Here is a 15317-nt window from a genome sequence, read left to right as displayed (position 1 = left end):
AGTAGAGGCAGATGTGGATCCTGGTGTCGTGGTAGTTGAACAGCGAGCGTTTGATCTTCAGCTCCTCCTGGAGATAGTTCTCAAACTGGGTGTCGATGTAGTCCACGATGGGCTTGTAGCTGTGGGAGGAAGGGAGAGAGAGAGAGAAATATATATTATATACGTTTACATTTTAACACAGCGGTTCTGGGACCCCTGAGGTCCTTGGTACAAAAAGGTTCGAGAACTAGTGATTCAGCAGACACTCTTATCCAGACTTACAACAGTGTGCAGCAGTAGAGTAAGCTCAGGTTCTAGCGTCACCGACGTAGCATGTAGCCAAAAAGAGCAAGAAAACCCACAGTCGGTCAATAACTTAAGAATAACAGTACGTTCAGATACACCGTGACGATATTGTCTGGCTTTACTCCCATCAGTTTGACATTTGATGACTAGCAAAACTGGCGTGAAGACCCGCTAGTGAGTTTGGTCTCAACAGCAGCATTGTTGACATTTACAAAAACACAACCATTTATAACCCTATATAGGCTACAGAGCATTTATAGTGATCTATTCCAGATTCATTGGGAAGATATGCCGAATGAGGTCTGTGGATTACCCTGAGTGAGATTATCATGATTTGATAAATGATTTGTGATGGTTCCATGATTTGTCTAGAAAGAGTTTTTCAAATGTTTCTTGGAGCGCCCACAAACCGAGTGACGGCAGATATATCTACGGCAGACATCTCTACGGCAGACATCTCTATGGCACACATCTCTATGGCACACATCTCAACAGCAGACATTTAGCAGACCTCTCTAGAGCAGACCTCTCTACAGCAGACATCTCCAAAACTCTGTAAATCACACTGAAACTATCTGGATGGATAAGGGGTAGGGCTGGGCCATATGGACAAAATATCACAACATTTCTGACCAAATACCTCAATATTGCAAGAATATTGTAGGGATGACTATTGGTGCTTTCATAACATATTTAACGACTAAGTGGGTAGTAAGGCAAATAATAGAATAGCTACAACAATCTGGTATGTTTGTCAAATGACATCCCTTCACTGTAAACCCAAGAAAAGACGACACGTAATGCCATATCACGATATTAGGACATCCAAAATCAAAGACAATATCTAGTCTCATATCACAATATCGATATATTGCCCCAGCCGTAATAAGGGAAAAATATGTTTTTTTGTTTTTTATTTTGGGTGAACTGCACCCTTACTGTACGTCCATGACCCATCCAGGAGCGTCACCAGAACGTTCCATGGTCCCAAAATCACACCATGATCACAGCAGTCATCGGACGTACGCTCAGCCGCAGTGTGCTACGTGACGCCCGCTCCTGGGCTCCGCTCCTAAACCCACATCATCTTAATAGCACGGATTTACGTCTGAGGGCAGGAACACAAACATTTGCTTTCTTATTCATGTATAAGTAATGCGTGTTAAAAGGAAACACAGGCTTGCCGCTGGCGGGGGGGGTGGGGGGGGTGGATCGCCTATGGAGAAACGGAATATGTTTTCATAATCATTTCCGTCTCATTCCAAGCCAAGATAAGGAAAGCAGCGTTTGCACTTTATATACAAGATTTGCATTCATCTGTTGGACGTCTAATTGAAAACAGTGAGGGCTGCGCAGAGTTCAGGGCCATTTGCAGTAAAGGGGCTCGAAACTAAGTTTAATCAGGGTTAATTATTTTGTTCCTTTTGCACTGTGAAATAAGAGGAGCGGAGACTGGAATGCTAACAATGCTACTGTCAGCGGCGCGGAAGCTTTTTGCCATACGCTGCTGAGGAGCAAGTTCAAACTGTCAGATCATCCCTCTTTAACTTACGGGGGGGGGGGGGGGGGAGAATAATAAACTGTATCTAAAATGCACAAAAAGAAAATTATAATAATCACCCGTTCTAAACGTAAATCTAAACTCATCGACCGCAAAGTTCCACAAAGACCCTCCCTCACACCCCTCACTCTGTCATGCTCTTCTGAAGACTTCTGAGGGGTCAAGAGGTTCCTCGTATGCGTGTGTGACCTGCATTCCAAAAGACAGGCAGCTTCTGACATCAACCTTCGTGTTTTCTTTACAATTTCTTTTAGCGCCATCAAGTATTCACACTTGAGCGCTGTGCTCACAGGCCTGGTAGATCTAGATGACAAGAGTGCTACGATGAACGTGGCTTCTAGGATGACAGGTTTTTTTTGGTTTTTCGTTTTTTAATCCCCCCACAAATTCCTAAGGCATTCTGCGGTGAGGACATTTGATTCAGAACAGAACGCGATTTAATCGGGGAGCGTAGACTATTCATTAGTCATTATGACAGATATCCCGATTAACCGTTGGGGCTCTTGAGAAATCCACAACTCAAGTGGTCCAAACGAGAGAGAGAGAGAGAGAAAGAGAAAGAGAAAGAGAAAGAGAAAGAGAAAGAGAGAGAGAAAGAGAGAGAGAGAGAGAGAGAAAGAGAGAGAGAGAGAGAGAGAGAGAGAGAGAGAGAGAGAGAGAGAGAGAGAGAGAGAGAGAGAGAGAGAGAGAGAGAGAGAGAGAGAGAGAGAGAGAGAGAGAGAGAGAGAGAGAGAGAGAGAGAGAGAGAGAGAGAGAGAGAGAGAGCCATCATCGTATGTGAAGCAATCTATTTCCTGGTCCCTTACTCAGCAAAGGCCATGTTTAACCTTTCCCTCGACATCCCTCCACAATCTCCTCCGAGGAATGCATCTTCTCTGACCTTCTGAGGTCCGTTCAGGATGCATCTTCAGTGGGGGGCCAGCAGAGGTCCATCCCCCTAAAACATGATGAGTTATACGGCCCCCCCCCGGGCCCCCCCCCTGCTCCTCCCTGGGAGCAGCTCACTGAGGGCGTGTGAGAGCTGCATGCTGGCCAGCCAGGTCACGCCATCAGAGGATGATCTCACCCCCAGCTGAGGGTTAGTTTGAACAGAGTATTTCCTCTTCGTCATTACCACCCCACCCCCTTATCTCTCCCATTCAAACTGGAGGGGAGAAGAATGAGTGAGAGGAATCTGGACCGATAGTGGCTCATCCGTTAGTCTCAGCTGCTCTCCCGAGACGACTTGGGACTCAGTTTAGGCTGCGCTGCCTCGCACGTTTTAAAAATAGAAATGACTGTTGGAAGGTCTTCACACTAGGGCTGTCCCCGACAAAGGATTTGGATGGTCGACTATTATTGGCCAAAATTTTCCGTTAGTCGACTATTGGTCGACAAAAAAAATATTATAATGTTTTTAATATATTTTTTTTTATTTAAAAAAAAAAATATCATTCCATTTGGGCTGTGGGGGTGCTTAATGTCTGAAGGAGTCGACTGAAGGCTTCTTGTCCTCTGCAAAAGCATGCAATTGGTCCACTGATGGATACATCTTGATATTTGTCTAGTCTATTGTGTTTATTAGATGGGTGAAATCCTCTTTCAGTGCCTCTGTGACTGTTTTCGTAGGCAGTTAGCCTCTGGTATGCGTGCCATTAGCGTTAGCCACGCTTCTAGGCCTCTTTTCTTTTGGAAAGAATGATAAAAATATATATATATATATATATATATATATATATATATATATATATATATTTTTTTTTTGTATTTGACTAAGAGGTTGGCTAGTCGACTATGGCTCCTTTCGACCGATTAGTCGACTAATCGACTAATAGGGGTCAGCCCTACTTCACACACTGGCTCTTTTAGGACTAATTGGGACCATTATTCTGTGACTTGTACATTTTCTGAATAGAAATGATGTTTAAAAGGTGCACTACGCAGTCTCAGAGGAGGAGGATTTGTTTGCAGAGCCTGCAAAAGACATTTACTGTAATTCATAGAATTATTCATGAATGAAAACAAAACAATTGCTCTGTGAACCAAACATAAACCTAGAATATTATGTTTGTTAACTAAATTGCAGGCCCTGCCTTTGTAAACGACAGGAATGAAATAGTAACTATTCAGGTAGCGTTCTAGCTTGAAACAGTGTTCCTCCAGGGATCCAATTTATGGACAGTTTGTTTATTCAGTTATGAAAATATACCTTAAATGATTCACTTCTCCGGCTCTCGCAAAACGACAGAGTGCACCTTAAACAATATACTAATGAAGGATCCCTATGATTTTAAATGAGGACAGACTCCACCATACACACACAGTTGCCTAGAATAAGCACACAATTTAGTGGTTGAGTCTACATGGTCCTCATTTGACACCGGAGGAGCTCGCGACTCAACCAAACTGAATGACAGGGTTATGCCGAGTGATCGCACGTGGTGAAGTCTCCATGGTTCTTTCTCAAATCACTGAAAACATTTTTGCATCTTTGGCGTTTATAATTATCTTGATTTACATTCACCTGTCCTCTTTGTTGATCTGGTCCCCGAAGCCCACCGTGTCTACGATGGTCAGCTTGAGCTGCACGTTGGTCTCCAGCAGGTCGTAGGTCCGCGGCCGCAGGTACACAGCGTTCTGGTAGTGGCTCGCCTCCTCGTTCTCAAACATGGTGTTGAAGAGGGTGTTCATTAATGTAGACTTGCCGATGCCCGTCTCCCCTGTGGGGCAGTGGGTAAAGAGAGACCGAGAGACAGAGATAGAGAGACAGAGAGACAAAGATGGAGAGAGTGAGAGAGACAGACAGACAGACAAAAACAGAGAGAGAAAAAAAGATAGTTAGCTAGCTGGAAGTGGCAGGGCGTACAGTAATTCATCAGCGCTCAAACAGCTGTGTTTACTGCAGCAGCCAGAGCAGAAATCCTGTACAGTTCTTTCATATCAAGGTCGAAAACCAGTATAATAGTTTTTGTTTTTTAGTTTTGTGTTGCTTTGAGGAGCGAAAGTCATCAGGATAATTGTGAGAAAAGGCAAATGTGTAGTTAAGGAGTCCAGGTATATATTCACCCACCCAAGTATATCTTCACCCACCCAGGTATATATTCACTAGGATGGGTACCGAATTCGGTACTTTTGAGGCACCGAACCGAAACTGTCGAAATTGTAGTTATTTGAAGTTTGGATTTTTTTTTACGACTGAGGTAGGTAAATTAAATTTCTTGAGACTAAAGTACCGAAAAAAGGTACCGTTGGGTACCGGTATCGATTCACAGGTACCGGTACCGGTATCGGTTCAAATGTGAAAGGTACCCATCCCTAATATTCACCCACCCAGGTATATATTCACTCACCCAGGTATCTATTCACTCACCCAAGTATCTATTCACTCACCCAGGTATATATTCACTCACCCAGGTATATATTCACTCACCCAAGTATCTATTCACTCACCCAGGTATATATTCACTCACCCAGGTATATATTCACTCACCCAGGTATATATTCACCCACCCAGGTATCTATTCACTCACCCAGGTATATATTCACTCACCCAGGTATATATTCACCCACCCAGGTATATATTCACTCACCCAGGTATATATTCACTCACCCAGGTATATATTCACTCACCCAGGTATATATTCACCCACCCAGGTATATATTCACTCACCCAGGTATATATTCACCCACCCAGGTATCTATTCACTCACCCAGGTATATATTCACCCACCCAGGTATATATTCACCCACCCAGGTATATATTCACCACCCAGGTATATATTCACCCACCCAGGTATATATTCACCCACCCAGGTATATATTCACTCACCCAGGTATATATTCACTCACCCAGGTATATATTCACCCACCCAGGTATTATATTCACTCACCCAGGTATCCCCCCCCCCCCCCCCCCCCCCAGGTAGTTTTTATCCGCAGCGCTGACTGCAGAGTGACGAACACCTGTCACTGAGTCATCTTGTTCAGTCGCCACGTTCACATGCGTGGATCACCACACGGTGCCTCACTGAGTCAGGTGTGTGCGTGTGCGTGTGCGTGTGTGTGTGTGTGTGTGTGTGTACTCACCCACGCAGAGGATGTTGAAGCAGAACCCCTGTGTGATCGATTTACTGACCAACTGATCAGGAAGGCTGTCGAATCCAACATGGCCACCCAGGCTCAGGTTTCGCTTCTCTTCATTCTGTGAGAGAAATAAACAAAAATACACATTTAATACAGACTGCAGAATCCAAAGTGTGTGGGGGGGGGGGCTTGGCTCTTCTGTGGAGATGGAATAGTAGCCCAACTGCCTTTATTAACCCTTCCACTGAAACACTACAGAAGGTTAACCCTTTCACTACCACACTATATAAGGTTGAATGAATGAAAACTTTATTTAACAGATTGCAGAATGGGTACAATACAGTACGGCTCAATACACACAATTGTTAAGGGGATGCAGACCAGAGAAAGACGTTTGTCTTGTTTACATCAGGGTCCCCCATTTTCAATTCATAGTGATTATAGATAGTTATCTATAGTGTGGTAGTGAAAGGGTTAGCCTTCTATAGTGTGGTAGTGGAAGGGTTAACCAGCTAGTTTGTCATGGAACAATAAAAAAGAATACTCAACAATACAGCTCAAATTGGCCTTCGAATGGGGCATGAAATGAATGAACCCTTCCAGGCATATGATCTCTAATGCGAGATTAGATTGTGTGACATGCGATGATGTCAAAATGGGTACCAAGGGTTTTAAAATGAACATTCCCGAGGACATCTCACGCCTGAGAATAAGAGTGCCTTTTTGACTGCTAGTTGGTCTTACATATTTAAACAGAACCATAACGATCACACCACTCGTTACCAACAGCGTTCCGCACGGCAACATGCAAGGAGGGGAATGAGAGCCCAGGCAGCAACGGAGTCATATACACGTATGGTGTATATATAAGAGTTACACCACGTATGGTGTATATATAAGAGTTACACCACGTATGGTGTATATATAAGCCTGCAAGGCTTTTCACATTCTTATGCAAATTACCATTTGATAAGTGCTTCAGTGCCTTCAGCAGATGTAAAAACCATCAGCCTAACATGACTTTGATGCTTTGGGCAGCCAGGGAATGGTAGGAGAATTTACAATAATCCTCTCTCTCTCTCTCCCTCTCTCTCACACACACACACACACACACAGCGACTGAAGAAATCTTCGCCCAGAGAAGAGATGTCACATTAGCCCCAATGCAAAATGGCTATAGGGGTTTACATCACTCTTTTCAACCTTTTACGCAAACAGAAGACTTTTAATGTGAATAATAGCAAGCAAGTTAAATCACCCCTCGAGACGAATAACCACATTGTCGGTCCGTTTTGTAATCTTTTGGACAGCCCCTATATTTGAAGTCGTAAACTAAATCTGTGTGTGAATGTGTGAATGTGTGACGTGACGTGTGACCATTGCCTCACACTCACAGCAAGAAGGTCCTGGGTTCAAATCCCAGCAGGGGTTTGACCAGCAGGGGACCTTTCCGTGTGGAGTTTGCATGTTTTCCCCGTGTTTGTGTGGGTTTCCTTCGTGTTTCCTCCCACACCAAAACACATGCTAGGTATATCCTGCCATTAGCCCTTGACCATGGTACTGGCATCACAACTGGAGTTGGTGCACAGGTGACACACTGTGTGGCTGCCCACTGATGCTAAATAGTTAGGATGAGTCAAACACAGAGGACGAATTTACCCCAAGGGGATAAATAAAGGTTCAACAGACTCATACAGAGCGACAGTGCGACAGTGGCACGGGGAGGTAGAGCAGTCGTCTGGTAATCCGGAGGTTCCCAGTTAGATTCCCGCTCCTCCCGGGCAGCGTGTCAAAGTGTCCTTGAGCAAGGCACTTAACCCCTAACAGCTCCCGATGAGCAGGTTGGCACCTTGCATGGTTCACACACCTCCGCCGTCGGTGTGTGAATGTGTGAGTGAATGGGTGAATGTGAGGAACAAATTGTAAAGCGCTTTGGATAAAAGCGCTGTATAAATGCAGCCATTTACCATTTATACAGTCCCCATTCTCCATTATTTAACATCTTTATATAATTAAAGTTTCTAAACGCTGTTCATTGTCACAATGCCGTTTTGTGTGCTGGGGACCGGGTTTACATTTCCACATCCTGCAATTAGTTTACAAAACATATTTATTTACTATACATTCGACCACCATGGTCACATATAATAACATACGGTGAACACATGAACTGCTCATTCTAAAGGTATGAGGTGTAGAAGACCAGGAATGTTCTTAACGCACATCATTAACCATCCCCTCCGCCTTGAGTGTATGTCTATGTGTGTGTGTGTGTGTGTGTGTGTGTGTATTATGTGTGTGTGTATGTGCGTGCGTCCATATGTGTGGTGTAATGGGAGGGAGGGTGAGCATATGGATCATATTGTATTAAGTGTTTTCATCTGTACATGTTATAAAAGAAAATGCACACAAATAAAAAGATATTTAAAAAAATAAATATTTACTAGATACATTCTTTGAGACACTGTGAACCAGGCATAATCCTAGAAGATATGTCTTTGAATGTTTGTAAACAACACTGAATTATGGGTCCAGCCATTGTAAACAAACAGTGAAACAGGAATCTGACTTTTCCAACTACAATGTTCCAGGGACCAGATTCTGTTTATTCAGTTGTGAAAATAACAGACTTCCTTTTTTGCTTCTCAGATGTATCCTCCAGTGATGCACAGCGTACCTTTAAAATTGGCACGTACACAGTTCTTCATAGAGAATGATGGTTCTCTTTGTAGAATAAAAAGAGGCCATTGTTAAAATCAAGCTACCTAAAAAGAAAGACTAAAGATCTAACCATCCATCTTATAATGAGGTTGTGAAGGTTTTTCACCTCTGATCTTTCTTATGGAGCCCATCTCTGCTGTATGAGAGGAGGTAGAGCAGTCTAGCCACTTAACCCCTACATGGTCGGCAGCACCTTGCATGGTTGCCTCCGCCGTCGGTGTGTGAATAACTTGTAAAGCGCTTTCTATAAAGGTGCTATATAAATGCAATCCACTAGGGAGAGAGAACGAGTACTAGAGAAAGAATGAGAACTACAGACAGAGACGGAGAGAGAGATAGAGAGAGAGAGAGAGAGAGAGAGAGAGAGAGAGAGAGAGAGAGAGAGAGAGAGAGAGAGAGAGAGAGAGAGAGAGAGAGAGAGAGAGAGAGAGAGAGAGAGACTTGAGATGTGGGGCTACTCGAGCAAGTCTGTCTCAGTGATTCCCAGTGCAGGGCTGCATATTTAGGGGCTGATGTCACTGCACACACAGCCAGAGCTCAATGGTCCACAACTCAACTCAACTCAAACTGAGAGGTGGGAGCAAACACGTGGTGCACAGACCAGGTTCATTATCACCGTTTCATATCGTATGAACTCAACTGAGCTGCATGATGAGAGCCGGTGAGAGGCTAGTCGTTGTGTGGCGTGGCGTGGCTGGGACGGCGTGAGAGGTGGTGACCGTTTACTATCCTCCCATTCATCAGGAACCACCTAATTTTATTTATTTAGTGGAAAAGGGGAATATTTTCATTTATTTCCCCCCCAAAGTGTATTGAGGGAGGCCCAGGATGGAATATAGATTATGCGAGAGCTTTAAATGTTTCCCCTCTGGCGCGCGTGCCCCGGGCGCCAGGGATTATGATGTCGCCGCTAACTAGTGTTCGCCTATAGCTGCGAGCCGCAAGAGGCCGTCTTGGAAGACGCAGAGTGAGCGTTTTTCAATTTTAATATTTCAAATTCCCGGCTATTATAAGACTCTAGATGTGTTGCGTTTGTCCTCTACGTGTGAGCGAGCACCAGGCCAAAGTCACACTCACACTATTGTGAATCAGCTTGCAGGCACCGACACGGACATGAGGGTTGTTTGTTTCACCCTCCATAAGTAACGATGGAGTCACCGGGACGGGGGAAGGCACGCGTCCTGCACCATCTACCGTCTCACAGAGAATGATTTTCTTTTACCTGAACTGAACAGCGCGGCACTGCTGCTGGACTGGAGAGAGTTGAATGGAGCTGAGAACTAGGCTCGAGATGAAGTAAGTGTGTGTGTGTGCGTGTGCGTGTTAGTCTGAGAAGCTGAAGCAGGGGCAGGCCTGTTGAGTGAGGGCCCCAACAGGACATGCAGACCAAACCTGGCAACCTGCATGCCTGTGTTATCTTTAAGGATCAGACAGAACTGCAGACATGGACACAAACTCCCCCGATCCAAGCGCCGACTGCCTGACTCCCTGTGATTGTCATGCATGTGTATGTGTGTGTGTGTGTGTGTGTGTGTGTGTATGAATGAGATGGTGTAGGCCTATGGGGAGCCGGCTAATAGAGTGAATAATCACTAATCAGGCACACCAGAGCTACTAGTACAGGTGTGCAGCAGTATTGGCTCGGGATGGGCATAGATTTTAGAAAATTCTAATCAATCCAATAGTTCATGCGAATATCGTTTCGTCTCAGAAACATTATTTTCCCTTGTATTTACCGGCAGTCCGGCACCTACACTCAGTGTAGTGTATTGAGAGGGGACCTTATTAACTGTGTTACACCACTGAACGGCATGCTGGATACAGCTAGCCAAGTAGAATAACAGTGTCTGTTAACAGCTGGGGGGAGAACAGAAAAGAAAGATGAAGAAAGAGATGGTAGCAACGTTTTGTGCATGTTGTTTCACGAAGTTCACACATTTCAAGCATCAGTGATGTAAGTTCATGTAACTGAATGAATGCTTTACGCTGACCTGGTCGGCTAGCAGTAGCTGTTAGCAACGACAGCAGCCAGCTAGCTCGCTTGTTGGATTATCTCGCATTTGCTACCAACCCTGTAAGGCCCAAATTAAATTGACATTATCAACTTCAGAGGCCAGAATGTGGGACCTATAAACACATTTTACCATCCAATAGCATTGTGAGGCTGAACAACAGGACCCATTGACTATGTAAATGTGTTAGAAATAAATTAAAAATAAAATACAATTTTTTTTAAATATCCAAAAGTGATGTTGTAATTTTGCAACCGAGGGTCTTACAGGGATAGTAAAAACAAAACCATACGTTAACGTGGAAGCTCGGCCATTTCAAGCATCAACGCTGTAACTTTCGGAATTAATGCTTTTGTTCCTGGAAAAAACGTTAGACCGCCGCGACTCCCAAATATCTAGCTGTTTGCAACGACATTTGTTTTATTGTCTCACGTTGGATTTTCGATATAGTATTCGAATAGTTCCCGCCTTCCCGGTGACTAGCGAATAGCAATTTTGTGAGTTTTGCCCATCCCTAGAATCCCTAGATTGGCACCAGGCTCATCTCTGCTGAGACCAAGGATGCCTCCCACAAGCGTCATATGACAAACGGTTTATGAGTTATGAAAGGGGACATGCCAAAATGGTGTGTGAATGTGTGTGCGTTTGTCCTGGCACAATGATCAAGCTTTCCACAAAGATTGACCATGTTACGTGAATCCGTGTATAAGTTAGACGCCTTTTGTTATAGGCCACTCCCACTGCCACACCCCCTTTTTGCCAATTGGCCTGCCGCCTGAACACACACACATACCTTCACACACAGACACTTAATCTCCCTGCCAAATCTCAGCCCCCTAGGGTGAAAACTGTGGCCGCTAGAGGGTGGGGACATTTTTGTGGACGGACCGACAAAGCGAGTTATAGAGCAGCTGGTCACAGCTAATAAACAAACTAGGAAAACTCTGTGAGGCATCCCTCCCTCTTTCCTTACATCCATCCATCCATTATCCATCCACCCGCCCATCCATCCATGCTAGTTGAACCAACAGTAGAGCAGCAGTATAAAATATGAGAGGAATGAGCGGCTTGTAGTTATCAGTCCCCCTCAGAGAGGAAACAGCACATTTCCCTGACAGCATATCACTGCACAGACAGGAAACGGCTCAATGTTCTGAGCAAGACAAAAATGTACCGTCTGTCTACTACTGTACTACTACACTAGTTGTACTACTAAGGCTGTCCCTGAACCCTGTTTTTGGGATTCGAACTTCGTCAGGGTTTTTCGAACGAACGTTCGAACCTTGGTTTTTTTTTTTTTTTTTTACTATCCTCAAACTAAATCCTCAATTTGAATAAAGTGATTAATCTGATTAAATGAGTTTTTTTTTATTAAATCAACTTTCCAGACCCAGACCCAGCCCAGGGAGAAGCCCCAGCCCAACTAAATCAACTTTCTTTAATGAATATAACACATCAGTTTCTTTTAATACTATAATATTAGTGTAGCCTAATCTTTATCTGCAACTGTGAAGAAAAACCCCATTGGTTTAAACATAATTAATAGAAAAAGATATTTAAATTATAAAAAAAAAAAGTATTAAAAATTCGAATATTGATTTAGAATTCGAATGCCAACGTAACGAACGAAGGTTCGAACGTTTAGGCTCAGCCCTATGTACTACTACTACTGTACTTACTACTAGTCTACTACTACTACTAGCCTACACAACAACAGCTATACTACTAGCATACTACTACTAACGTTACCCTACTACTATTATTACTACTACTAGCCTACTACAAATAATAACCAAACAGAAGCTGTAGGAAGTACTGATGAGATATACACCCACTTCAAAGTCTGTCACAGTACCCACCCACCTCCTCAAGACGTTACTGTGTAGTACACAACACCAGGAGAAGTTACTGAAAGCAACCAGACCCAATTACGGGCCAACTGAGAACTACCAACTAACATTGTTGAAGTGTTTACAGAGCTCGAAGGGACGATAGTGTCTTTACATGACTTCAATATCACTGAATTGTAGATTAATAGTAATTATGATTTTATGGTATAGAAACCAATACATTTTCCACTACACTACCTTTTAGCAGGTGAATATCCTCACTTCCCGGAACAACACTGCCATCAACTATGACAACTAGACAAAAGCATCAAGACAACTTTCAAGCAGATCAAATATGAAGCCATGAGCCCGGCATTAGCTATGAGATGAAGCTCAGTCTTTGAAACACACATCACAAACATAAACAAATTACAAGAGCTTGGAAAAAACATGAACCCCCGAAAGTAAACAAATGGTTAGAAACTGTAGAGGACATATATAGTATGGAAAAGGTAACTTACAAAATCAATAAGAATGAAAATATGCTGGGAAAAAGATGGGGTCTCTTTAAACTATGGAGGGGTACTAGATGACAGACAGATCAGTCTTTGAGGAAGATTTTAAGTAACAGTGATGTCTTGATCTACTGCTCAATTGTTGGGGAACAGCCCTTAGGCCTACAGCTACACCTACAATGAAAATTCAAGCCTTTTTACCTATTATTATTATATTTTTATTTTTTGTTTTTTTGCTTGGTTTTTTTTTCTATTGATTTTTTATTTATTTGCTATTATTATTGTTGTTGTTATTTTTCTTGTATATGTATGTGGGGACGAGTAGGGATGGATATTAGATGTATACCAGTCCAGGATATATACTGGTGCTCACCCCTTTGTTTGTGTTTTTGTCTCTTGTTTTTTGTATGGGTGATGGGTAAAAAAAAAGTGTAAAGATTTAAAATATGCGTATGTACATTTGTGTGTGTATGTACGTATGCAAGTATGGATATGTGCAGTTATGTATGTGTATGTGGGTACACATACTATACCTAAATGTAAAATGACTTTCTTTGACACAATAAAGTATAAAAAAAAAATTAAACACACATCACACACATCCCACACACCTGATTTGACCCAAATATATTTATATTTCCATCACTTCTCTACCCCTCCCACCCCTTTCTCTTCATTTCCACCCCCTCCTGAATAGCTTGTATCTTGTCTGCCTCAGTGAGTTGAGAGAGGCTGCATCATGCCGACAGCAGCAACAACCTGACAGATTGAGACACGCTTCTTCTTCTTCTGCTGTTGCTGCTGCTACTGCTGTTGCTGCTGTTGCTACTGCTGCTTGATTGATTGATTGATTGATTGATTGATTGATTGATTGAAAACTTTATTAACAGATTGCAGAATGGGTACAATTAAACAGTACAGCTCAATACACACAATTGTTAAGGGGATGCAGACCAGAGAAAGACTTTCGTCTTGTTTACATCAGGGTCCCCCATTTTCAATTCATCAGGACATATATGACATACATGACATACAGATAGTCAGTACTGCTACATCTATACATTTATGACATACCAGATTTGCAAATACAGTACTGTTTGTGATACAGAAGGAGTCAAGAAAAGGGAGTATATACATTTGACGTAGAAACTGTACATTGGAGGAGGTTGGGTGGGGGGGGGTTGGGTACATTGGGATATTGACAACCATACTGGGTAATTTACATTGGAGGTGGTTGGGGGGGGGGGGGGGAGACACACTGTATAAACAAGCAAAACTGTACATTGAGGGGGGGGGGGGAGGAGACACTGTACAAACAAACAAAATTATACATTGGACTATTGACAAAACCATACTAGGTAAATGACTGTACATTGGAGGGGGTTGGGTTAGGATATTTACAGGGGCCAGTTTTGAATTGCAGTCTCCCGTAGGTGTCCCTTGAGAGAGGTTTTGAAAGTGGGTAGTGATCCACATTCCTTTACAGCTTTAGGTAGGGCGTTCCACATTGATGTGGCATAATTGCGAAACGTGTTTAGTCCCTTATTTGAGCCGAATCTGGGTTTAACATGATTTGTGGAGCTCCCTCTGGTGTTGTGATCGTGGTATTCACTGACCTTTTGGAAGTATTTTGACATGTACATGGGTACCTTGGTCGTGTAGTGTATCTTGTAGACCAGGCCCATTGCAAGTTGCTGTACTCTGTCGTCTACTCTAAGCCATCCTAGGTTGTCAAAGTGGGCAGGGGTGAGGTGGGTTCTAGGAGTAAGGTCAAGCAGTAGTCTGACCAGTTTGTTTTGAGATGTTTGTAATTTTGTTTTTAGCGCCTTTGAGGTGCTTTGGTACCATGAGTAAGCATAGTCGTAGTACCCTACTACTACTGCTACTGCTGATGTAGAAACCGTTTCAAATATCTACAGTACAACACTTTAAGGTGCACTTGGTTTGAATTCGACCAAGTTTGCCTTACAAATTTGAATTTAAAAAAGGCACAATCTGGTTTTTACCGTTTTAATGGTTGGTATGTTCACCTGTAGATGGAATATGCACTGTAACTTTATTAATCCATTGCCAATAAGAATATAGATCATAGAGGTGCAGGGATTAAAATACTTGATTCAATACATGCATAGATTTGATTCCAGATTTTTTTGTTACTTTTCCCATTTGACGCTTATATCCATCAATGTTTGATCACTGCCAGCACTGTAAGTCTATGGAGATGTTTACCTTCTTTGCAGGGCTATAACTTTTTAAATTGTATTGCTAAATTGACATTACTATGGCCCATTCAACATCGGTTATCTATCGTTCAGGATGTAGGAACGTTTTA

At 42.9% G+C, this 15317-nt stretch overlaps 1 protein-coding gene across 1 annotated transcript in view; it reads right to left on the bottom strand.

The window, feature by feature from the left end:
* septin8a (septin 8a) overlaps positions 1 to 15317 on the bottom strand; it is a 93697-nt gene that overhangs the window by 68467 nt on the left and 9913 nt on the right. Inside the window, exons 2-4 of the mRNA XM_084320111.1 lie at positions 5912 to 6026; positions 4350 to 4545; positions 2 to 119 (exon numbers count right to left, since the gene is read on the bottom strand). Of these exons, the coding sequence (XP_084176237.1) occupies positions 2 to 119; positions 4350 to 4545; positions 5912 to 6026 (429 nt within the window). The remainder of the gene's footprint in view (position 1; positions 120 to 4349; positions 4546 to 5911; positions 6027 to 15317) is intronic.

This window comes from Notolepis coatsorum (genome assembly GCF_963971535.1).
Source record: "Notolepis coatsorum genome assembly, chromosome: 8".
NCBI lineage: Eukaryota > Metazoa > Chordata > Actinopteri > Aulopiformes > Paralepididae > Notolepis > Notolepis coatsorum.
Note: the sequence above shows the minus strand (reverse complement) of the source record. Positions and strands in the feature narration are given on the sequence as shown.